Genomic DNA, 27,783 nt, shown 5'->3' with positions numbered 1-27,783 from the left:
GCATTGGAAACTTCACCCTACACCCTTATCAACACAGTAGCATTGGACACTTCACCCTACACCCTTATCAACACAGTAGCATTGGAAACTTCACCCTACACCCTTATCAACACAGTAGCATTGGAAACTTCACCCTACACCCTTATCAACACAGTAGCATTGGAAACTTCACCCTACACCCTTATCAACACAGTAGCATTGGAAACTTCACCCTACACCCTTATCAACACAGTAGCATTGGAAACTTCACCCTACACCCTTATCAACACAGTAGCATTGGACACTTCACCCTACACCCTTATCAACACAGTAGCATTGGACACTTCACCCTACACCCTTATCAACACAGTAGCATTGGAAACTTCACCCTACACCCTTATCAACACAGTAGCATTGGACACTTCACCCTACACCCTTATCAACACAGTAGCATTGGAAACTTCACCCTACACCCTTATCAACACAGTAGCATTGGAAACTTCACCCTGCACCCTTATCAACACAGTAGCATTGGAAACTTCACCCTACACCCTTATCAACACAGTAGCATTGGAAACTTCACCCTACACCCTTATCAACACAGTAGCATTGGACACTTCACCCTACACCCTTATCAACACAGTAGCATTGGAAACTTCACCCTACACCCTTATCAACACAGTAGCATTGGAAACTTCACCCTACACCCTTATCAACACAGTAGCATTGGAAACTTCACCCTACACCCTTATCAACACAGTAGCATTGGAAACTTCACCCTACACCCTTATCAACACAGTAGCATTGGACACTTCACCCTACACCCTTATCAACACAGTAGCATTGGACACTTCACCCTACACCCTTATCAACACAGTAGCATTGGAAACTTCACCCTACACCCTTATCAACACAGTAGCATTGGACACTTCACCCTACACCCTTATCAACACAGTAGCATTGGAAACTTCACCCTACACCCTTATCAACACAGTAGCATTGGAAACTTCACCCTGCACCCTTATCAACACAGTAGCATTGGAAACTTCACCCTACACCCTTATCAACACAGTAGCATTGGAAACTTCACCCTACACCCTTATCAACACAGTAGCATTGGACACTTCACCCTACACCCTTATCAACACAGTAGCATTGGAAACTTCACCCTACACCCTTATCAACACAGTAGCATTGGAAACTTCACCCTACACCCTTATCAACACAGTAGCATTGGAAACTTCACCCTACACCCTTATCAACACAGTAGCATTGGAAACTTCACCCTACACCCTTATCAACACAGTAGCATTGGAAACTTCACCCTACACCCTTATCAACACAGTAGCATTGGACACTTCACCCTACACCCTTATCAACACAGTAGCATTGGACACTTCACCCTACACCCTTATCAACACAGTAGCATTGGAAACTTCACCCTACACCCTTATCAACACAGTAGCATTGGACACTTCACCATGCACCCTTATCAACACAGTAGCATTGGAAACTTCACCCTACACCCTTATCAACACAGTAGCATTGGAAACTTCACCCTACACCCTTATCAACACAGTAGCATTGGACACTTCACCCTACACCCTTATCAACACAGTAGCATTGGACACTTCACCCTACACCCTTATCAACACAGTAGCATTGGACACTTCACCCTACACCCTTATCAACACAGTAGCATTGGACACTTCACTCTACACCCTTATCAACACAGTAGCATTGCAGGATGAGGTCAGGTGGACTGAACTAATATTGTTCTTCTCGTTGCAGGACTGACTTCTGCGTGCACAAAGACCAGCCCTGTGACACAGTGGGTGAGGAATCACAATCGTGTGTGTGTGTGTGTGTGTGTGTGTGTGTGTGTGTGTGTGTGTGTGTGTGTGTGTGTGTGTGTGTGTGTGTGTGTGTGTGTGTGTGTGTGTGTGTGTGTGTGTGTGTGTGTGTGTGTGTGTGTGTGTGTGTGTATTGAAATAGTCTGTCGGTGGCCCTTGTTGACCTCTGACATCGCTGTCCCCCTGAAAAAGAGAAGCAGGTGACATTTCAACCCGCCTGGTCTGTAAAAACCTCTCAAGCACACACACACACACACACACACACACACACACACACACACACACACACACACACACACACACACACACACACACACACACACACACTGTACATCACACACACACACCACCCCACTGCATGCGGACACACACACACACTTACACTCTCTGACACACGCACACACTTTGGAGATAAGACCACACAGGTACTGCAGATGAGACCCTGCTGTAATCTGCCCGTCTCTCCACCCCACTATAACTGTAATCTGTCTGTCTCTCCACCCCACTATAACTGTAATCTGTCTGTCTCTTCACCCCACTGTAACTGTAATCTGTCTGTCTCTCCACCCCACTATAACTGTCATCTGTCTGTCTCTCCACCCCACTAAAACAGTAATCTGTCTGTCTCTCCACCCCACTATAACTGTAATCTGTCTGTCTCTCCACCCCACTATAACTGTAATCTGTCTGTCTCTCCACCCCACTCTAACTGTAATCTGCCTGTCTCTCCGCCCCACTCTAACTGTAATCTGTCTGTCTCTCCGCCCCACTATAACTGTAATCTGTCTGTCTCTCCACCCCACTATAACTGTAATCTGTCTGTCTCTCCACCCCACTATAACTGTAATCTGCCTGTCTCTCTGCCCCACTATAACTGTAATATGTCTGTCTCTCCCCCCCACTATAACTGTAATCTGTCTGTCTCTCCCCCCACTATAACTGTAATCTGTCTGTCTCTCCCCCACTACTACCACTACTACCCCTACCACCTCTACCCCCTACCACTACTACCCCCTACCACCTCTACCACCTACCACTACTACCAGCACTACCACTACTACCCCCTACCACTACTACCCCCTACCACTACTACCCCCTACCACTACTACCACTACTACCCCCTACCAGTACTACCACTACTACCCCCTACCACCTCTACCCCCTACCACTACTACCCCCTACCACCTCTACCACCTACCACTACTACCAGCACTACCACTACTCCCCTACCACTACTACCATTACTACCACTACTATCCCCTACCACTACTACCACTACTATCCCTTACCACCACTACCACTACTACCCCCTAACACTACCATCCCCTACCACTACTACCACTACTATCACTACTATCCCCTACCACTACTACCCCCTACCACCTCTACCCCTACCACTACTATCACTACTACCACTACCTCCACTACTACCCCCTACCACCTCTACCCCTACCACTACTATGACTACTACCACTACCTCCACTACTACCCCTACCATTACTACCCCCTACCACTACTACCCCCTACCACCTCTACCACCTACCACTACTACCAGCACTACCACTACTACCCCCTACCACTACTGTCCCCTACCACTACTCCCCTACCACTACTACCATTACTACCACTACTATCCCCTACCACTACTACCACTACTATCCCTTACCACCACTACCACTACTACCCCTAACACTACCATCCCCTACCACTACTACCACTACTATCACTACTATCCCCTACCATTACTACCCCCTACCACCTCTACCCCTACCACTACTACCACTACTACCACTACCTCCACTACTACGCCCTACCACTACTACCCCTACCACTACTACCCCTACCAACTCTAACCCTTACCACTACTACCCCTACCACTACTACCCCTACCACCTCTACCCCTACCACTACTATCACTACTACCCCCTACCATTACTACCCCCTACCACCTCTATCCCCTACCACTACTACCACTACCTCCACTACTACGCCCTACCACTACTACCCCTACCACTACTACCACTACTACCCCTACCACTACTACCCCTACCACCTCTAACCCTTACCACCTCTACCCCCTGCCACTACTACCCCTACCACTACTACCCCTACCACTACTACCCCCTACCACCTCTACCACCTACCACTACTACCCACTACCACTACTACCCCCTACCACTAGTACCATTACTACCACTACAACCCCCTACCACTACTACCACTACTACCACTACTACCACTACTACTCACTACCATTACTACCACTACAACCCCCTACCACTACAACCCCCTGCCACTACTACCACTACTACCACTACTACTCATTACCACTACTACCACTACTACCACTACTACTCATTACCACTACTACCACTACTACTCATTACCACTACTACCACTACTACTCATTACCACTACTACCACTACTCCCACTACTACCACTACTACTCATTACCACTACTACCACTACTCCCACTACTACCACTACTACTCATTACCACTACTACCACTACTACTCATTACCACTACTACCACTACTACCACTACTACCACTACTACCACTACTACTCATTACCACTACTACCACTACTACTCATTACCACTACTACCACTACTACCACTACTACTCATTACCACTACTACCACTACTACTCATTACCACTACTACCACTACTACCACTACTACTCATTACCACTACTACCACTACTACCACTACTCCCACTACTACCACTACTACTCATTACCACTACTACCACTACTACCACTACTACTCATTACCACTACTACCACTACTCCCACTACTACCACTACTACTCATTACCACTACTACCACTACTACTCATTACCACTACTACCACTACTACCACTACTACTCATTACCACTACTACCACTACTACCACTACTACTCATTACCACTACTACCACTACTACCACTACTCCCACTACTACCACTACTACTCATTACCACTACTACCACTACTACCACTACTACTCATTACCACTACTACCACTACTCCCACTACTACCACTACTACCCCCTACCACTACTACCACTACTACCCCTACCAGTACTACCACTACTACCCCTACCACCTCTACCCCTACCACTACTACCCCCTACCACCTCTACCACCTACCACTACTACCAGCACTACCACTACTCCCCTACCACTACTACCATTACTACCACTACTATCCCCTACCACTACTACCACTACTATCCCTTACCACCACTACCACTACTACCCCTAACACTACCATCCCCTACCACTACTACCACTACTATCACTACTATCCCCTACCACTACTACCCCTACCACCTCTACCCCTACCACTACTATCACTACTACCACTACCTCCACTACTACCCCCTACCACCTCTACCCCCTACCACTACTATGACTACTACCACTACCTCCACTACTACCCCTACCATTACTACCCCCTACCACTACTACCCCCTACCACCTCTACCACCTACCACTACTACCAGCACTACCACTACTACCCCCTACCACTACTGTCCCCTACCACTACTCCCCTACCACTACTACCATTACTACCACTACTATCCCCTACCACTACTACCACTACTATCCCTTACCACCACTACCACTACTACCCCCTAACACTACCATCCCCTACCACTACTACCACTACTATCACTACTATCCCCTACCATTACTACCCCTACCACCTCTACCCCTACCACTACTACCACTACTACCACTACCTCCACTACTACGCCCTACCACTACTACCCCTACCACTACTACCCCCTACCAACTCTAACCCTTACCACTACTACCCCCTACCACTACTACCCCCTACCACCTCTACCCCTACCACTACTATCACTACTACCCCCTACCATTACTACCCCCTACCACCTCTACCCCTACCACTACTACCACTACCTCCACTACTACGCCCTACCACTACTACCCCCTACCACTACTACCACTACTACCCCCTACCACTACTACCCCCTACCACCTCTAACCCTACCACCTCTACCCCCTGCCACTACTACCCCTACCACTACTACCCCTACCACTACTACCCCTACCACCTCTACCACCTACCACTACTACCCACTACCACTACTACCCCCTACCACTAGTACCATTACTACCACTACAACCCCTACCACTACTACCACTACTACCACTACTACCACTACTACTCACTACCATTACTACCACTACAACCCCTACCACTACAACCCCTGCCACTACTACCACTACTACCACTACTACTCATTACCACTACTACCACTACTACCACTACTACTCATTACCACTACTACCACTACTACTCATTACCACTACTACCACTACTACTCATTACCACTACTACCACTACTCCCACTACTACCACTACTACTCATTACCACTACTACCACTACTCCCACTACTACCACTACTACTCATTACCACTACTACCACTACTACTCATTACCACTACTACCACTACTACCACTACTACCACTACTACCACTACTACTCATTACCACTACTACCACTACTACTCATTACCACTACTACCACTACTACCACTACTACTCATTACCACTACTACCACTACTACTCATTACCACTACTACCACTACTACCACTACTACTCATTACCACTACTACCACTACTACCACTACTCCCACTACTACCACTACTACTCATTACCACTACTACCACTACTACCACTACTACTCATTACCACTACTACCACTACTCCCACTACTACCACTACTACTCATTACCACTACTACCACTACTACTCATTACCACTACTACCACTACTACCACTACTACTCATTACCACTACTACCACTACTCCCACTACTACCACTACTACTCATTACCACTACTACCACTACTACCACTACTCCCACTACTACCCCCTACCCCCTACCACTACTACCCCCTACCACTACTACCACTACTACCCCCTACCACTACTACCCCCTACCACCTCTAACCCTTACCACTACTACCCACTACCACCTCTACCCCTACCACTACTACCCCCTACCACTACTACCCCCCACCACTACTACCCCTACCACCTCTACCCACTAGTACCATTACTACCACTACAACCCCCTACCACTACTACCACTACTACCACTACTCCCACTACTACCCCCTACCCCCTACCCCCTACCACTACTACCCCCTACCACTACTACCACTACTACCCCCTACCACTACTACCCCCTACCACCTCTACCCACTAGTACCATTACTACCACTACAACCCCTACCACTACAACCCCTGCCACTACTACCACATCTACTCACTACCATTACTACCACTACTACCACATCTACTCACTACCATTACTACCACTACTACCACATCTACTCACTACCATTACTACCACTACTACCACATACATGAAATTAGAGTAGGCCCTCTTTTTGTTCACCTGGAAAATCCAGTATCAACTTTTCATGTAATTAATGATCAGGATCTCCCTGAAAGCCTTCGGTGGTGTGCAGTGATAACCCCACCTGGCAGGTGTGTGAGTGTGAGGAACTTTGACTTCCTCTGCTTTGAAGCTCACTCATACTTTCTGCTGTTGTGTGTTCCTCGCCTGCAGCCATGGTTTGAGCTCCTGAGATCAAGATCTAACAGTAACTGTACTGTGTGTGTATTGTGTGTGTACTGTGTGTACTTTGTGTGTGTACTGTGTGTGTGTGTACTGTTCGTGTACTGTGTGTGTACTGTGTGTGTGTGCTGTGCTGTGTGTGTACTGTGTGTGTAATGTGTGTGTGTACTGTGTGTGTAATGTGTGTGCTGTGTGTGTACTGTGTGTACTGTGTGTGTGTGTCTTCTCACATCATCCAACACCCCGGTTGTATTGTATACATACTTACACATACACTGGTCAGTGACCCTAGTCTGTCTCTGACTCTCTCGACCCTAGCTGAGTGAAATACCTGTTTCCATCCCTCCTTTCTTCTCTTCTATTCTTCTGTCTGTTATCCTCTCTTCTCATTCAGCTGGTTCTCTCCTCCTTTCAACAACATGTTCTGACATGGATGTGGTCTGTTTGTTCACACTGAGTAGTTCTCTATCCACCCCCATTCTACCCTCCCTCACTTTCCACTAACTCCCTCCCTCCCTCCCCCTCCCTGGAGAGAAGCAGGAGGAGAGGGGGAGAGAATCAGGAGGAGAGGGGAGAGGTAGAGAGAAGCAGAAGGAGAGGGGGGAGGTGGAGAGAAGCAGAATGAGAGGGGAGAGGTGGAGAGAAGCAGAATGAGAGGGGAGAGGTGGAGAGAAGCAGGAGGAGAGGGGAGAGGTAGAGAGAAGCAGAAGGAGAGGGAGAGAGGTGGAGAGAAGCAGAAGGAGAGGGGGGAGGTGGAGAGAAGCAGAATGAGAGGGGAGAGGTGGAGAGAAGCAGAATGAGAGGGGAGAGGTTGAGAGAAGCAGAAGGAGAGGGGGAGGTGGAGAGAAGCAGAATGAGAGGGGAGAGGTGGAGAGAAGCAGAATGAGAGGGGAGAGGTGGAGAGAAGCAGAAGGAGAGGGGAGAGGTAGAGAGAAGCAGAAGGAGAGGGGGAGGTGGAGAGAAGCAGAATGAGAGGGGAGAGGTGGAGAGAAGCAGAATGAGAGGGGAGAGGTTGAGAGAAGCAGAATGAGAGGGGGAGTTGGAGAGAAGCAGAATGAGAGGGGAGAGGTGGAGAGAAGCAGAAGGAGAGGGGAGAGGTGGAGAGAAGCAGGAGGAGAGGGGAGAGGTGGAGAGAAGCAGAAGGAGAGGGGAGAGATGGAGAGAAGCAGAAGGAGAGGGAGAGAGGTGGAGAGAAGCAGAATGAGAGGGGGAGGTGGAGAGAAGCAGGAGGAGAGGGGGAGGTGGAGAGAAGGAGAATGAGAGGGGAGAGGTGGAGAGAAGCAGAATGAGAGGGGAGAGGTGGAGAGAAGCAGGAGGAGAGGGGGAGGTGGAGAGAAGCAGAAGGAGAGGGGAGAGGTGGAGAGAAGCAGAAGGAGAGGGGGAGGTGGAGAGAAGCAGAAGGAGAGGGAGAGAGGTGGAGAGAAGCAGAAGGAGAGGGAGAGAGACGGAACAGAGCTTTTTATGAGCCTGTGATTATAGTATGGCATAGTAGCACAAAGAGCAGGAGTGTTCTCGTTCAAATTCCCTACAGGAAGATTACCTAATGTAGATAGTAGATTTATGGTACAACATTGTACCTAGCATGAGGTTAGCATAAGGTTTAACCCTTACAGTTATGGTACAGGTTAGGACCAGGCATTGAAGGTTTAACCCTTACAGGGTGTGTGTGTGTGTGTGTGTGTGTGTGTGTGTGTGTGTGTGTGTGTGTGTGTGTGTGTGTGTGTGTGTGTGTGTGTGTGTGTGTGTGTGTGTGTGTGTGTGTGTGTGTGTGTGAGGAAGCTTGTGTGTGTAAGGAATGCCTGGTCCTAACCTGTACCATAACTGTAAGGGTTAAACCTTATGCTAACCTCATGCTAGGTACAATGCTGTACCATAATCTACTAGCTACATAAGGTAATCTTCCTCTAGTGGAACTTGAACGAGAACACTCCTGCTCTTTGTGCTCCTCTAAGAGCATGTGTGTGTGTGGATGGATGTGTGTGTGGATGGATGTGTGAATGTGTGTGTGCCACTTTGAACCATACTATAATCACAGGCTCCAATGCCTCTTTCCCTCTCTCCACCTCTATCCCTCTCAGCTTTGTTGTCTGTGTGTGCAATAGCGAGAGAGAGAGAGAGAGAGAGAGAGAGAGAGAGAGAGAGAGAGAGAGAGAGAGAGAGAGAGAGAGAGAGAGAGAGAGAGAGAGAGAGAGAGAGATGAATGGGGTTGGGTTTGGTTGATTCCTGTGTTTATTGTCTTATTGGTGCTTATCAAAACAGCTGGGCCCCCTGCTCTCTGTGAGGGAGAGATGGAAGGGAAGGAGAGAGAGAGAGAGAGAGAGCGCAAGAGTGAGCGAGAGAGAGTAGTTGAAGCAATATCTTGGTAGTGACAACATCCTATTTCCTGTGTTCTGTTTACTAGTGTGTGTGCCTGTGTGTTTAGCAGAAAAGTAAGGGAGGTAGGACCAACACCACTACTGTATACATTGCCGTGAAAAAGTTATGCAACACCCAATGCCCCTGTGTAAAAAGTGATTCACTGTTGCATTCAATAACTGGTTGGTGTGTGTTACATGGAGTCCAGCAGGGTCAATCCAGGGTGATTGTGTGTGTGTGTGTGTGTGTGCGTGTGCGTGTGTGTGCGCGTGTGCGTGCATGTGCGTGTGTGTGTGTGTGTGTGCGTGTGTGTGGGTTGCAGAGAAGGCAGTAGGGTCAGGCAGTAGTGAGTCCTCACAAAGCCGTCTGTCCCAGTTCTGCAGAGCCAGCCCAGACACTAGCTAGTGTTTCCATTGACGTGCTATAGTGTTGGGTTGTGTTGAGCTGACAGTGCTTGTCCACTCCCCACTAGTGGATTCAGCATGTCAATGGAAAGCCCTTCATGTTCTAACGACTAATTAGCTCAGTGGAAATCATTAGAATAAACTTGCCTGTGTGCAACGGAGTGCTTGTGTGTTTAGATCCCTGATAAGGCTTTGCTCCTCTCTAGAGGCTGTCTGGATGGATGGGCAGCCATCGTTGTGAGGCCAGACACACACACGCACACACACACACACGCACGCACGCACGCACGCACGCACGCACGCACGCACGCACGCACGCACGCACACACACACACACACACACACACACACACACACACACACACACACACACACACACACACACACACACACACACACACACACACACCGAGCATTTGATCAGCCAGCTCTCCACAGTTACCGCTGAGTCTAATGTGACCAGTGCAGTGAGAAACACAACACTGCAGATCTATGTCCTTTGTTCTGGGGCTTTAGCCTCAGAAGTGCTGGCTTGGACGAATCTTTGAAGCCTCAAAAAACTCAGCCATGCATTACCTCACAGTGTGACACACACACACACACACACACACACACACACACACACACACACACACACACACACACACACACACACACACACACACACACACACACACACACACACACACACACACACACACACACACACACACACACACACACACACACACACACATACAGTGTCACTATCAGCAAAGCTTTTAGCTGGTTTGTAGGTCAACCAGCTAGCCAGTCGTTGTTGTTCATCGTTGGCTCGGGTGGTTGTTGTCCTTGATGATCTTTTTGGCCTTCCTGTGACATCGGGTGCTGTAGGTGTCCTGGAGGGAGAGCCCTGCAGTTATGGGTGGTGCAGTTGCTGTACCAGGTGGTGATACAGCCTGACAGGAAGCTCTCAATTGTGTATCTGTAAAAGTTTGTGAGGGTTTTAGGTGCCATGCCAAATTTCTTCAACCTCCTGAGGTTCTTGAAGACAAAAGCCATACACATACAATGTTTTGAGGGGATATTGCCAGCAATGATTGCCTCAAAATGTTCAATTGACCTGTATAAGTGTTAAGTAAGAGTGTTAGACATTGACAAGAATATGCTAGCTAATGTGTTGGACGCTAAGCTAGCAAGCCACTTACTCTAGCTAGTATAGTTAAGCAGCCATTATGTCAGCCCATTACAACATTCCTCCTCTGTACATTAATTTCTTTACAGTTGATTTGACCCTCCTAAATGTATAAGTTGCCATGTAAACAACCATTTAAAGCATGGCCTCGGGGTATTAAAACCCCAAAATAAAATTTGATTTGCATAAATCCATCCGAGATTCCTTCCTATAATTGGGGCAGATGACAGACATTATAGGCACATAATTGCAGCCTTCGCGTAAGCATGCATGGTTGTACAACTGAAATGCAGTGGGGAAAACATATAAGAATTCAAGGCAGCATCTGTGTTCATCCAGACTGACAATTCGGCCACTGTGGAAGGACTTTAGCGTATTGTTAAATCGTTTTACTGTCAAATGCTCCCTGAAACACTTCAGCGAGCAGGCCTTTCTAATCGACCTGGCCGGGGTATCCTGGAAGGATATTGATCTCATCCCGTCAGTAGAGGATGCCTGTTCATTTGTTTTTTAAATGCCTTCCTCACCATCTTAAATAAGCACGCCCCATTCAAGACATTTAGAACCAGGAACAGATATAGCCATTGGTTCTCTCCAGACCTTAACCAACACAAAAACATCCTATGGCGTTCTGCCTTAGCATCGAACAGCCCCCGTGATATGCAACTTTTTTTGTTGTTTAAAGTTTGCCACAAGCCACCTGGGAGACACACCAAACATGTGGAAGAAGGTGCTCTGGTCAGATGAAACCAAAATGGAACTTTTTGGCAACAATGCAAAATGTTATGTTTGGCGTAAAAGCAACACAGCCCATCACCCTGAACACACCATCCCCACTGTCAAACATGGTGGTGGCGGCATCGTGGTTTGGGCCTGCTTTTCTTCTGCAGGGACAGGGAAGATGATTAAAATTGATGGGAAGATGGATGGAGCCAAATACAGGACCATTCTGGAAGAAAACCTGATGGAGTCTGCAAAAGACCTGAGACTGGGACGGAGATTTGTCTTCCAACAAGACAATGATCCAAAACATAAAGCAAAATCTACAATGGAATGGTTAAAAAATAAACATATCCAGGTGTTAGAATGGCCAAGTCAAAGTCCAGACCTGAATCCAATCGAGAATCTGTGGAAAGAACTGAAAACTGCTGTTCACAAATGCTCTCCATCCAACCTCACTGAGCTCGAGCTGTTTTGCAAGGAGGAATGGAAAAAAAATTCAGTCTCTCGATGTGCAAAACTGATAGAGACATATCCCAAGCGACTTACAGCTGTAATCGCAGCAAAAGGTGGCGCTACAAAGTATTAACTTAAGGGGGCTGAATAATTTTGCACGCACAATTTTTCAGTTTTTGATTTGTTAAAAAAGTTTGAAATATCCAATAAATGTCGGTCCACTTCATGATTGTGTCCCACTTGTTGTTGATTCTTCACAAAAAATACAGTTTTATATCTTTATGTTTGAAGCCTGAAATGTGGCAAAAGTTCGCAAAGTTCAAGGGGGCCGAATATTTCGCAAGGCAATGTACACAGGCAGTTAGAAAAAACCAAAGCAGAAATTTGCTTCCTGCAACACAAACTCAAAAAAAGTTCTGGGACACTTTAAAGTCCATGGAGAATAAGAACACCTCCTCCCAGCTGCCCACTGCACTGAAGATAGGAAACACTGTCACCACCGATAAATCCACTATAATTGAGAATTTCAATAAGCATTTTTCTACTGCTGGCCATTCTTTTCACCTGGCTACCCCTTCCCCGGTCAACAGCACTGCACCCCTCACAGCAACTCGCCCAAGCCTTACCCATTTCTCCTTCTCCCAAATCCAGTCAGCTGATGTTCTGAAAGAGCTGCAACATCTGGACCCCTACAAATCAGCCGGGCTAGACAATGTGGACCCTTTCTTTCTAAAATTATCTGCCGAAATTGTTGCAACCCCTATTACTAGCTTGTTCAACCTCTCTTTTGTGTCGTCTGAGATTCCCAAAGATTGGAAAGCAGCTGCGGTCATCCCCCTCTTCAAAGGGGGGGGGACACTCTTGACCCAAACTGCTACAGACCTATATCTATCCTACCCTGCCTTTCTAAGGTCTTCGAAAGCCAAGTCAACAAACAGATTACCGACCATTTCGAATCCCACAATACCTTCTCCGCCAAGCAGTCTGGTTTCAGAGCTGGTCATGGGTGCACCTCAGCCACGCTCAAGGTCCTAAACGATATCTTTACCGCCATCGATAAGAAACAATACTGTGCAGCCGTATTCATTGACCAAATGATTGCCTCACCTGGTTCACCAACTACTTATCTGATAGAGTTCAGTGTGTCAAATCGGAGGGTCTGTTGTCCGGGCCTCTGGCAGTCTCTATGGGGGTGCCACAGGGTTCAATTCTTAGAGCAACTCTCTTCTTTGTATACATCAATGATGTCGCTCTTGCTGCTGGTGAGTCTCTGATCTATCTCTATGCAGATGACACTATTCTGTATACTTTTGGCCCTTGGACACTGTGTTAACAACCCTCCAGACGAGCTTCAATGCCATACAACTCTCCTTCTGTGACCTCCAATTGCTCTTAAAGAAGACAAACTATTTTACGCACTTCAGCACTTGGCGGTCTTGTTCTGTGAGTTTGTATGGCCTACCACTTCGCGGCTGAGCCGCTGTTGCTCCTAGATGTTTCCACTTCACAATACCAGAATTTTTACAAACTGACTTGTTGGACAGGTGGCATTCTATGATGGTGTCACGTTCAAAGTCACTGAGCTCTTTAGTGAGCCCATTTCACTGTCAATGTTTGTCTATGGAGATTGCATGGCTGTGTGCTCGATTTTATATACCTGTCAGCAACGGGTGTGGCTGAAATAGCTGAATCCACTCATTTGAAGGGGTGTCCCTATATATATATATTGTATATTGTGAGTACCATTATTATTATTTTGTTCTTCAGCCATCATGCATAACCTTTGATAGATGGTTGAATAGTCAGTTGGATTCAAGTATTATACATTTAAATGAATCCCCTGGTATTAGTCGGTTTCTTTATGATATATGACCTGGATATATTAAGTCCAAGTTTATGATCCAACATTATCCTTACATTGTCTTTCTATAGCATGGATGATCAACTAGATTCACTGTGTTCATCTCAACCAGTGACAACATGCACCCATATGCAGTAGGTGAGAGGTCAAGGCAGATTGTCCTATATCAGTGATCATCAACTACATTCAGGCGGATTTCTACTTGAGCGATGGTCAGTGGGCCGGAACATCATTCTAATAATTTGTAGACTGCAAATTGAACGCAAGAAGCCCAAAAATATATAATATTTCAAATCAAATCAAAGTATATTCGTCACGTGCGCCGAATACAACAGGTTACAACCTTACAGTGAAATAAATGCTTACTTTCATGCTCTAACCAATAGTGCAAAAAAGGTGTTAGGTGAACAATAGGTAAGTAAAGAAATGAAACAACAGTAAAAAGACAGGCTATATACAGTAGCGAGGCTATAGAAGTAGCGAGGTTACATACAGACACCGGTTAGTTAGGCTGACTGAGGTAGTATGTACATGTAGTTATGGTTGAAGTGACTATGCATATATGATGAACAGAGAGTAGCAGTAGCGTAAAAGAGGGTTGGCGGGTGGTGGGTGGCAGGACACAATACAGATAGCCCGGTTAGCCAATGTGCGGGAGCACTGGTTGGTCGGCCCAATTGAGGTAGTATGTACATGAATGTATAGTTAAAGTGACTATGCATATATGATAAACAGAGAGTAGCAGCAGTGTAAAAAGAGGGGTTGGGGAGGCACACAATGCAAATAGTCCGGGTAGCCATTTGATTACCTGTTCAGGAGTCTTATAGCTTGGGGGTAAAAGCTGTTGAGAAGCCTTGTTGTCCTGACTTGGCACTCCAGTACTGCTTGCCATGCGGTAGTAGAGAGAACAGTCTATGACTGGGGAGGTGTTGCAGGAATTTAATTCCTCTCTTTTAATTCCCAATTCAAATTAAACACTCTGTCAATTCATAAGAATTTGTATGACCCTTATTTTATAGAGATCGACAGAGCCCGGTCTTAAAGTCAAATAGCAGCCTTTATTCACGAGAGTACTGAACACGATACAGTTTACCACAGGTTATAAACTGAAAATGACGTCATTAGTTTCAGCACCAACCCGTGCCATCTCCGTTCCAGTACAAAGGCTGTATGGTCATTCCTACATTACTGTGTTCATCTCTACCAAGGACAGTGGTCATTCCTACATTATTGTGTTCATCTCTACCAAGGACAGTGGTCATTCCTACATGACTGTGTTAATCTCTACCAAGGACAGTGGTCATTCCTACATTACTGTGTTCATCTCTACCAAGGACAGTGGTCATTCCTACATTACTGTGTTCATCTCTACCAAGGCCAGTGGTCATTCCTACATTACTATGTTCATCTCTACCAAGGACAGTGGTCATTCCTACATTACTGTGTTCATCTCCACCAAGGACAGTGGTCATTCCTACATTACTGTGTTAATCTCTACCAAGGACAGTGGTCATTCCTACATTACTGTGTTCATCTCTACCAAGGACAGTGGTCATTCCTACATTACTGTGTTAATCTCTAACAAGGACAGTGGTCATTCCTAAATCACTGTGTTAATCTCTACCAAGGACAGTGGTCATTCCTACATGACTGTGTTAATATTTCATTAAGAGAGAGCTACCCTGTGTGTGTGTGTGTGTGTGTGTGTGTGTGTGTGTGTGTGTGTGTGTGTGTGTGTGTGTGTGTGTGTGTGTGTGTGTGTGTGTGTGTGTGTGTGTGTGTGTGTGTGTGTGTGTGTGTGTGTGTGTGTGTGTGTGTGTGTGTGTGTGTGTGTGTGTGTGTGTGTGTGTGTGTGTGTGTGTGTGTGTGTGTGTGTGAGTGTGTGTGTGTGTGTGTGTGTGTGTGTGTGTGTGTGTGTGTGTGTGTGTGTGTGTGTGTGTGTGTGTGTGTGTTTCAGAACAGCACCATCTGGGTTTGATAGCCTTTCTCTTGTCCATGATTTAATGTATGTTGTCGTGACTGGATTCAAATGAGGCTATCTGGACAGTCTCCAGTAGTAGACAGAAAGCAGGTGTGTGTGTGTATGCGTGTGCACGTGTGTGTGAGCAAACAGATACATTAAGATATAACACACACTTGAGTGATGATGTCATCCTGTATGGCTGGCTGGATGACTGATTGGGTTTTAAACTCGCTCTGACACTCCTTTGTTGCTGTGATATAAAGACAGAGTAAACCGATTTTTAAACATTTCTGCATGCCAGTAATATCTCATTAAAAAATGTAAAAATGGATTGGGCATATAGTGTCAATCCTAAATTGGTGCGAATGCATTTTGTTCTGTTGATAACTCTCCTACTGTAATGCTTGTGATAATCTTAAAGTACTAGGTAGTACATATAGAGTCGGTTTCTTGAATATAGATTTGGCGTAATCCTAGACTAAAAAGCATTCTCCAAGGAGAATCTCCATTCAAAGTGCATTTTAATCTAGGATTAGGCTTAGTCTGAGTCCAGGAAACCTGCCCAAATTACATAGAGTAGTCTAAACACACTGCTTATTTAGGATACATTTTTCATCACGCAATATTCAGTAATACTGTATATATATAGTACATCATGATATAAACAGTTTTATTCTGGATGTTTTAGCAAATGTATTCTCTTTTCCAGCATTTACTCTCTTGTCCATCATTGGAAAGAAATGATCTGAAGTATTCATGCATACCTTTGCTCTTTCTGATTTTGGTGTCTGTGTAGCAGATTTGGTGAGCTAGTTAGCTTTGAACACTAGCATCCATCGTGCTGTGACATCACTGTGACCTCACTCCCCATGACAGCTGCAGTCAACTGTTGGTCATGGAGTGGCAGGCTTGACACTTGGGTTCAGTCCCAAATTGACCCCTAAACCCTACACTTGGAGATCACTGAGAGGATTTGACATGTGTAGGCAGTATAGAAGTAGCTGCGTCTTGTCCTCTGATAGGCTAGGTGGAAATTTCAACATATTACTTATACTAATCAAATCCTCTCAGATCTCCACAAGTGAATGGGGTTTTAGGGGTCGATTTGGGATCGGGCCTTGTTCTGTCAGCTAGTACAGTTGACTTGAGTGTCCCGGGTCAGGAGGACAGGTACAGAGCGCCAGCACCTCTTTTAGGGAAAAATGTGAAATGTTGACCACACTTTTAATAATAGTTATAGCAAAAGCATTTCTTTGTTGAAAGATGTATTTTCAGACAGGGATAGTGTGAAATGAGAAACAGATGCTGGAGTTGTATATGTGGAGATGGACCAGAATTCATACCCATGCTGGAGTTATATATGTGCTGCAGGTGGTGTTACCCACTAGACCAGAATTCATACCCATGCTGGAGTTATATATGTGCTGCAGGCAGTGTTACCCACTAGACCAGAATTCATACCCATGCTGGAGTTAGACCAGAATATGCTGGAGTGTGCTGCAGGCAGTGTTACCCACTAGAACATGATTCATACCCATGCTGTGGTTATATACTGTATGTGCTGCAGGCGGCGTTACCCACTAGACCAGCCTCAAGCAATTAGCACAAGCATTTCTATTGCATAAAGATGTATTACATGACATAACGGTCCTTAAGTATGCATAACAAGTGTACTGTTGATGTAAGAGGTTTTATGTTGAACATACTATCCCAGGGCTTCTAACACTCCAGCACATACTCCTAAATGATACTATCCCAGGGCTGCTAACACTCCAGCACAGACTCCTAAATGATACTATCCCAGGTCTGCTAACACTCCAGCACATACTCCTAAATGATACTATCCCAGGGCTGCTAACACTCCAGCACATACTCCTAAATGATACTATCCCAGGGCTTCTAACACTCCAGCACATACTCCTAAATGATACTATCCCAGGGCTGCTAACACTGTCCAGCACATACTCCTAAATGATACTATCCCAGGGCTGCTAACACTCCAGCACATACTCCTAAATGATACTATCCCAGGACTGCTAACACTCTACCACATACTCCTAAATGATACTATCCCAGGCCTGCTAACACTCCAGCACATACTCCTAAATGATACTATCCCAGGCCTGCTAACACTCCAGCACATACTCCTAAATGATACTATCCCAGGCCTGCTAACACTCCAGCACATACTCCTAAATGATACTATCCCAGGCCTGCTAACACTCCAGCACATACTCCTAAATGATACTATCCCAGGCCTGCTAACACTCCAGCACATACTCCTAAATGATACTATCCCAGGCCTGCTAACACTCCAGCACATACTCCTAAATGATACGATCCCAGGGCTGCTAACACTCTACCACATACTCCTAAATGATACGATCCCAGGGCTGCTAACACTCCAGCACATACTCCTAAATGATACTATCCCAGGCCTGCTAACACTCCAGCACATACTCCTAAATGATACGATCCCAGGGCTGCTAACACTCTACCACATACTCCTAAATGATACTATCCCAGGCCTGCTAACACTCCAGCACATACTCCTAAATGATACTATCCCAGGCCTGCTAACACTCCAGCACATACTCCTAAATGATACGATCCCAGGGCTGCTAACACTCTACCACATACTCCTAAATGATACTATCCCAGGCCTGCTAACACTCCAGCACATACTCCTAAATGATACTATCCCAGGCCTGCTAACACTCCAGCACATACTCCTAAATGATACTATCCCAGGCCTGCTAACACTCCAGCACATACTCCTAAATGATACTATCCCAGGCCTGCTAACACTCCAGCACATACTCCTAAATGATACTATCCCAGGCCTGCTAACACTCCAGCACATACTCCTAAATGATACGATCCCAGGGCTGCTAACACTCTACCACATACTCCTAAATGATACGATCCCAGGGCTGCTAACACTCTACCACATACTCCTAAATGATACTATCCCAGGGCTGCTAACACTCTACCACATACTCCTAAATGATACGATCCCAGGGCTGCTAACACTCTATCACATACTCCTAAATGATACTATCCCAGGCCTGCTAACACTCTACCACATACTCCTAAATGATACGATCCCAGGGCTGCTAACACTCTATCACATACTCCTAAATGATACGATCCCAGGACTGCTAACACTGTGCAGTCAAGAATGGAACAATGGCACAGTGAGCAAAGCAATATGTTTGGCCCGTTTCAGTAAGTCCAATGCATTTCCAGTCATTTTTCATGACCAAAGACGTCTTTCTAGCTAAAAACAATTGTTTTGTGTTTCTGTGCGTGTGTGTGTGTGTGTGTGTGTGTGTGTGTGTGTGTGTGTGTGTGTGTGTGTGTGTGTGTGTGTGTGTGTGTGTGTGTGTGTGTGTGTGTGTGTGTGTGTGTGTGTGTGTGTGTGTGTGTGTGTGTGTGTGTGTGTGTGTACTCCTCTGTGAGTGTGTTATGTGTATACATGTGTGTGTGTGTACATACACATGCTAGTGTGTGTGTGTTTGCATTTGTGCATGCATGGGTGTGTTTTGCATGGTCATGCGTGTATAATGACAGGCAACTGCATTTGAGAATGGTTGGCTAAAATACTGCTTCAGAGAGGCTGTGATAAATTGGGTCAGTATTACAAATGTCCCAGGTATGAGAAAGAGAGAGAGATAAAGAGCGCGAGAGAGAGAAACATCTGGTTGGAAGAAAGAAATAAAGGACAGGAGGGAGGGAAATAAATCTGTGTTTATGGCATGAGTCTTTTACAAGTGAGTATGGTCTCCACAGCGGTCTCCACATTCTGCTCTAATTACTATATTGATCCAGATCCAGTCACGTCAGACCAGTGATTACTGTATTAACTCAGATCCAGTCAGACCAGTGATTACTGTATTAACTCAGATCCAGTCAGTCAGACCAGTGATTACTGTATTAACTCAGATCCAGTCAGTCAGACCAGTGATTACTGTATTAACTCAGATCCAGTCACGTCAGACCAGTGATTACTGTATTAACTCAGATCCAGTCAGTCAGACCAGTGATTACTGTATTAACTCAGATCCAGTCACATCAGACCAGTGATTACTGTATTAACTCAGATCCAGTCACATCAGACCAGTGATTACTGTATTAACTCAGATCCAGTCAGTCAGACCATTGATTACTGTATTAACTCAGATCCAGTCAGTCAGACCAGTGATTACTGTATTAACTCAGATCCAGTCAGTCAGACCAGTGATTACTGTATTAACTCAGATCCAGTCAGTCAGACCAGTGATTACTGTATTAACTCAGATCCAGTCACATCAGACCAGTGATTACTGTATTAACTCAGATCCAGTCAGTCAGACCAGTGATTACTGTATTAACTCAGATCCAGTCAGTCAGACCAGTGATTACTGTATTAACTCAGATCCAGTCACGTCAGACCAGTGATTACTGTATTAACTCAGATCCAGTCAGTCAGACCAGTGATTACTGTATTAACTCAGATCCAGTCACATCAGACCAGTGATTACTGTATTAACTCAGATCCAGTCACGTCAGACCAGTGATTACTGTATTAACTCAGATCCAGTCAGTCAGACCAGTGATTACTGTATTAACTCAGATCCAGTCACATCAGACCAGTGATTACTGTATTAACTCAGATCCAGTCACGTCAGACCAGTGATTACTGTATTAACTCAGATCCAGTCAGTCAGACCAGTGATTACTGTAATAACTCAGATCCAGTCACATCAGACCAGTGATTACTGTATTAACTCAGATCCAGTCACGTCAGACCAGTGATTACTGTATTAACTCAGATCCAGTCACATCAGACCAGTGATTACTGTATTAACTCAGATCCAGTCACATCAGACCAGTGATTACTGTATTAACTCAGATCCAGTCAGTCAGACCATTGATTACTGTATTAACTCAGATCCAGTCAGTCAGACCAGTGATTACTGTATTAACTCAGATCCAGTCAGTCAGACCAGTGATTACTGTATTAACTCAGATCCAGTCAGTCAGACCAGTGATTACTGTATTAACTCAGATCCAGTCAGACCAGTGATTACTGTATTAACTCAGATCTGTATTAATTAGATCCAGTCAGTCAGACCAGTGATTACTGTATTAACTCAGATCCAGTCAGTCAGACCAGTGATTACTGTATTAACTCAGATCCAGTCACATCAGACCAGTGATTACTGTATTAACTCAGATCCAGTCAGTCAGACCAGTGATTACTGTATTAACTCAGATCCAGTCAGTCAGACCAGTGATTACTGTATTAACTCAGATCCAGTCACGTCAGACCAGTGATTACTGTATTAACTCAGATCCAGTCACGTCAGACCAGTGATTACTGTATTAACTCAGATCCAGTCACATCAGACCAGTGATTACTGTATTAACTCAGATCCAGTCACGTCAGACCAGTGATTACTGTATTAACTCAGATCCAGTCACATCAGACCAGTGATTACTGTATTAACTCATATCCAGTCAGTCAGACCAGTGATTACTGTATTAACTCAGATCCAGTCACATCAGACCAGTGATTACTGTATTAACTCAGATTCAGTCAGTCAGACCAGTGATTACTGTATTAACTCAGATCCAGTCAGACCAGTGATTACTGTATTAACTCAGATCCAGTCAGTCAGACCAGTGATTACTGTATTAACTCAGATCCAGTCAGTCAGACCAGTGATTAATGTATTAACTCAGATCCAGTCACATCAGACCAGTGATTACTGTATTAACTCAGATCCAGTCAGACCAGTGATTACTGTATTAACTCAGATCCAGTCAGTCAGACCAGTGATTACTGTATTAACTCAGATCCAGTCAGACCAGTGATTACTGTATTAACTCAGATCCAGTCAGTCAGACCAGTGATTACTGTATTAACTCAGATCCAGTCAGTCAGACCAGTGATTACTGTATTAACTCAGATCCAGTCACGTCAGACCAGTTATTACTGTATTAACTCAGATCCAGTCACGTCAGACCAGTGATTACTGTATTAACTCAGATCCAGTCACATCAGACCAGTGATTAATGTATTAACTCAGATCCAGTCACGTCAGACCAGTGATTACTGTATTAACTCAGATCCAGTCAGACCAGTGATTACTCTATTAACTCAGATCCAGTCAGACCAGTGATTACTGTATTAACTCAGATCCAGTCACTTCAGGCCAGTGATTACTGTATTAACTCAGATCCAGTCAGTCAGACCAGTGATTACTGTATTAACTCAGATCCAGTCAGTCAGACCAGTGATTACTGTATTAACTCAGATCCAGTCACATCAGACCAGTGATTACTGTATTAACTCAGATCCAGTCAGTCAGACCAGTGATTACTGTATTAACTCAGATCCAGTCACGTCAGACCAGTGATTACTGTATTAACTCAGATCCAGTCAGTCAGACCAGTGATTACTGTATTAACTCAGATCCAGTCACATCAGACCAGTGATTACTGTATTAACTCAGATCCAGTCACGTCAGACCAGTGATTACTGTATTAACTCAGATCCAGTCAGTCAGACCAGTGATTACTGTATTAACTCAGATCCAGTCACATCAGACCAGTGATTACTGTATTAACTCAGATCCAGTCACGTCAGACCAGTGATTACTGTATTAACTCAGATCCAGTCAGTCAGACCAGTGATTACTGTAATAACTCAGATCCAGTCACATCAGACCAGTGATTACTGTATTAACTCAGATCCAGTCACGTCAGACCAGTGATTACTGTATTAACTCAGATCCAGTCACATCAGACCAGTGATTACTGTATTAACTCAGATCCAGTCACATCAGACCAGTGATTACTGTATTAACTCAGATCCAGTCAGTCAGACCATTGATTACTGTATTAACTCAGATCCAGTCAGTCAGACCAGTGATTACTGTATTAACTCAGATCCAGTCAGTCAGACCAGTGATTACTGTATTAACTCAGATCCAGTCAGTCAGACCAGTGATTACTGTATTAACTCAGATCCAGTCAGACCAGTGATTACTGTATTAACTCAGATCCAGTCAGTCAGACCAGTGATTACTGTATTAACTCAGATCCAGTCAGTCAGACCAGTGATTACTGTATTAACTCAGATCCAGTCACATCAGACCAGTGATTACTGTATTAACTCAGATCCAGTCAGTCAGACCAGTGATTACTGTATTAACTCAGATCCAGTCAGTCAGACCAGTGATTACTGTATTAACTCAGATCCAGTCACGTCAGACCAGTGATTACTGTATTAACTCAGATCCAGTCACGTCAGACCAGTGATTACTGTATTAACTCAGATCCAGTCACATCAGACCAGTGATTACTGTATTAACTCAGATCCAGTCACGTCAGACCAGTGATTACTGTATTAACTCAGATCCAGTCACATCAGACCAGTGATTACTGTATTAACTCATATCCAGTCAGTCAGACCAGTGATTACTGTATTAACTCAGATCCAGTCACATCAGACCAGTGATTACTGTATTAACTCAGATTCAGTCAGTCAGACCAGTGATTACTGTATTAACTCAGATCCAGTCAGACCAGTGATTACTGTATTAACTCAGATCCAGTCAGTCAGACCAGTGATTACTGTATTAACTCAGATCCAGTCAGTCAGACCAGTGATTAATGTATTAACTCAGATCCAGTCACATCAGACCAGTGATTACTGTATTAACTCAGATCCAGTCAGACCAGTGATTACTGTATTAACTCAGATCCAGTCAGTCAGACCAGTGATTACTGTATTAACTCAGATCCAGTCAGACCAGTGATTACTGTATTAACTCAGATCCAGTCAGTCAGACCAGTGATTACTGTATTAACTCAGATCCAGTCAGTCAGACCAGTGATTACTGTATTAACTCAGATCCAGTCACGTCAGACCAGTTATTACTGTATTAACTCAGATCCAGTCACGTCAGACCAGTGATTACTGTATTAACTCAGATCCAGTCACATCAGACCAGTGATTAATGTATTAACTCAGATCCAGTCACGTCAGACCAGTGATTACTGTATTAACTCAGATCCAGTCAGACCAGTGATTACTCTATTAACTCAGATCCAGTCAGACCAGTGATTACTGTATTAACTCAGATCCAGTCACTTCAGGCCAGTGATTACTGTATTAACTCAGATCCAGTCAGTCAGACCAGTGATTACTGTATTAACTCAGATCCAGTCAGTCAGACCAGTGATTACTGTATTAACTCAGATCCAGTCACATCAGACCAGTGATTACTGTATTAACTCAGATCCAGTCAGTCAGACCAGTGATTACTGTATTAACTCAGATCCAGTCAGTCAGACCAGTGATTACTGTATTAACTCAGATCCAGTCAGTCAGACCAGTGATTACTGTATTAACTCAGATCCAGTCAGTCAGACCAGTGATTACTGTATTAACTCAGATCCAGTCAGTCAGACCAGTGATTACTGTATTAACTCAGATCCAGTCAGTCAGACCAGTGATTACTGTATTAACTCAGATCCAGTCACGTCAGACCAGTAATTGCTGTATTAACTCAGATCCAGTCAGTCAGACCAGTGATTACTGTATTAACTCAGATCCAGTCACGTCAGACCAGTAATTGCTGTATTAACTCAGATCCAGTCAGTCAGACCAGTGATTACTGTATTAACTCAGATCCAGTCACGTCAGACCAGTGATTACTGTATTAACTCAGATCCAGTCAGTCAGACCAGTGATTACTGTATTAACTCAGATCCAGTCAGTCAGACCAGTGATTACTGTATTAACTCAGATCCAGTCAGTCAGACCAGTGATTACTGTATTAACTCAGATCCAGTCACGTCAGACCAGTAATTGCTGTATTAACTCAGATCCAGTCAGTCAGACCAGTGATTACTGTATTAACTCAGATCCAGTCACGTCAGACCAGTAATTGCTGTATTAACTCAGATCCAGTCAGTCAGACCAGTGATTACTGTATTAACTCAGATCCAGTCACGTCAGACCAGTGATTACTGTATTAACTCAGATCCAGTCAGTCAGACCAGTGATTACTGTATTAACTCAGATCCAGTCAGTCAGACCAGTGATTACTGTATTAACTCAGATCCAGTCAGTCAGACCAGTGATTACTGTATTAACTCAGATCCAGTCACGTCAGACCAGTAATTGCTGTATTAACTCAGATCCAGTCAGTCAGACCAGTGATTACTGTATTAACTCAGATCCAGTCACGTCAGACCAGTAATTGCTGTATTAACTCAGATCCAGTCAGTCAGACCAGTGATTACTGTATTAACTCAGATCCAGTCACGTCAGACCAGTGATTACTGTATTAACTCAGATCCAGTCAGTCAGACCAGTGATTACTGTATTAACTCAGATCCAGTCAGTCAGACCAGTGATTACTGTATTAACTCAGATCCAGTCAGTCAGACCAGTGATTACTGTATTAACTCAGATCCAGTCAGTCAGACCAGTGATTACTGTATTAACTCAGATCCAGTCACGTCAGACCAGTAATTGCTGTCTTTTCAGAGTTCTTGTGAATGTTCCCTCAAAAAAATGTAGTCACTGAGCAAATCTCAGGTCTGCTGAGCGCAACCTTGAACGTTGTCAAAATTCTGTGCAATTTCCGGCAAGCATCTACTGTGATAAATGTAGGGCTTGACATTAACCTGCTTATCCACTTGTCCTTCAGACAAGGTGGTGACTGAACATGTTGTTGTGTTGTTTGATGCAAGAAAACACTTTACAAATTAAAACATTAAATTCATCATTATTCCCATGCCATTATTACAGAGAATCATAAAAAGTGTGCTACCCTCTGCCTATTGGCTACTTAGCTTTTTCAAGCCTGTCTCAAAATACAACACTGCCCCTTTAAGACAAAAAAGCCCTGTACCTGACTCACTTTTCAAAGATGTCTAGAAATGCACACATTTTGTGCTCTTGTAAGACGTAATCACTCTCCCATTGCTGACTACAAATGATCTACATGTTCAAATGTGCACTCTGGTAAGAACTCACAACCTAGCATAGGATATGAACACATGTACAAATGTGCACTCGTTGCTACATGTAGCTCTCGCTTGATCTCAAAACAAACTCATCTACTCACCACTGCTCATGCTGTAAACACAGTCCAGTTCAAGTGAGTGGCACAGATCCATATAGGGCAATAGTCTATTTGAATATAGGTCCTACTGCTGCTCTGATTGGTTATGGCGCACCGGTCTGTGTAGAGTACAGGCCTAAGTCGTGCCTGTCAGTGTAATAGAATCCTACTCCAATGCATTCTGCCTACATCAAATCTTTTGCATAGTTAGTTTGGCATACTACGCCTTGCATAGTTTGTTTTGTTTCGGTATGTTGCATTGAAAGTGGCTAATATTGCTTTCAATCGATCACAATTCCCACAGTAAAGGGAAACGTTGATAGTGTGAAATAACTGGGAAACTAGACAGTTGAGTTAAGTTCAATCCTGTGATTCTCTGCGCTGGCTGATATTTATTCTGCTCAGCAGTCCCGGGGAGGGAACATTGGTCCTAGTCTCACCGAGTCTCACTCTATTCACTCTCTCTCCTCCGTTAGGTATTGCCTATCTGGGAGGGGCGTGCAGCTCCAAGAGGAAGTGTGTTCTGGCCGAGGACAACGGACTCAACCTGGCCTTCACCATAGCCCACGAGCTGGGACACAAGTACGTCTGTCTGTGTAAATGAGCACTTGTCTATCCTGAGCAAAAGCAGTGAATCGTCAAGTTTTTCCTAGGTAGAGATCTAGGATCCCCTCCCCCAACCCTAACCTTAACCATTAGTGGGGAAAATGCCAAACTGACCCAAGATCAGCATCTTGGGGTAACTTCACCCTCCTCAGTTTAACAATGGAAGGCATCGTTTCGTCAGACTCCATCTTGATTGGATGAAAGTTTCAGCCTCTTTTTAAGTGTTTTTGTACTGGATAACTTCACCGTTTGAGGTATCCATGGGCACAACTCTTTGTATCTCTCTGTATCCATAGTTAAGATAAAAATACGAGAGCAGTTTTAGAGTTTCATAAATAGATAATTCCATGTCAATGAACCACAATTATCATCATTATTGTGGATTTCTTTCCTAAGTGAAAGTGTAATTACATAGTTTTTGACAGTAGCCATTATAGGCAGTACTGTAAGGTTCTGTTCCCAGGTACTTCAGTCTTTGACTGCCTCCCAAATGGCACCCCATTCCCCATATAGTGCATTAATGTTGACCAGAGCCCTATGAGCCCATTTTGGGATAGGTTGCCATTTGGGATGCAGTCTTTCTCTGGTATAATCAGTTGCATTGTTCCTTCTTCTCTAGCCACACAGACTTGAGTTCAGCGTCATCATTTCTTCACTCAAGACAGGATAGA

The 27,783-nt window shown here is 44.7% G+C and overlaps 1 protein-coding gene across 1 annotated transcript in view; it reads left to right on the top strand.

The window, feature by feature from the left end:
- Nucleotides 1-27,110, top strand: part of LOC124035400 (A disintegrin and metalloproteinase with thrombospondin motifs 17-like) — a 112,129-nt gene extending 85,019 nt beyond the window's left edge. The window contains exons 7-8 of the mRNA XM_046348851.1: nt 1,771-1,814; nt 26,983-27,110. Coding sequence (XP_046204807.1) covers nt 1,771-1,814; nt 26,983-27,110 — 172 coding nt within the window. The remainder of the gene's footprint in view (nt 1-1,770; nt 1,815-26,982) is intronic.
- Nucleotides 27,111-27,783: the final 673 nt, after the last annotated feature.

The sequence above is a fragment of the Oncorhynchus gorbuscha genome, linkage group LG05 (assembly GCF_021184085.1).
Source record: "Oncorhynchus gorbuscha isolate QuinsamMale2020 ecotype Even-year linkage group LG05, OgorEven_v1.0, whole genome shotgun sequence".
Lineage (NCBI taxonomy): Eukaryota > Metazoa > Chordata > Actinopteri > Salmoniformes > Salmonidae > Oncorhynchus > Oncorhynchus gorbuscha.
The sequence above is the reverse complement of the archived record's forward strand: the minus strand, read 5'-3'. Positions and strand labels throughout refer to the sequence as shown.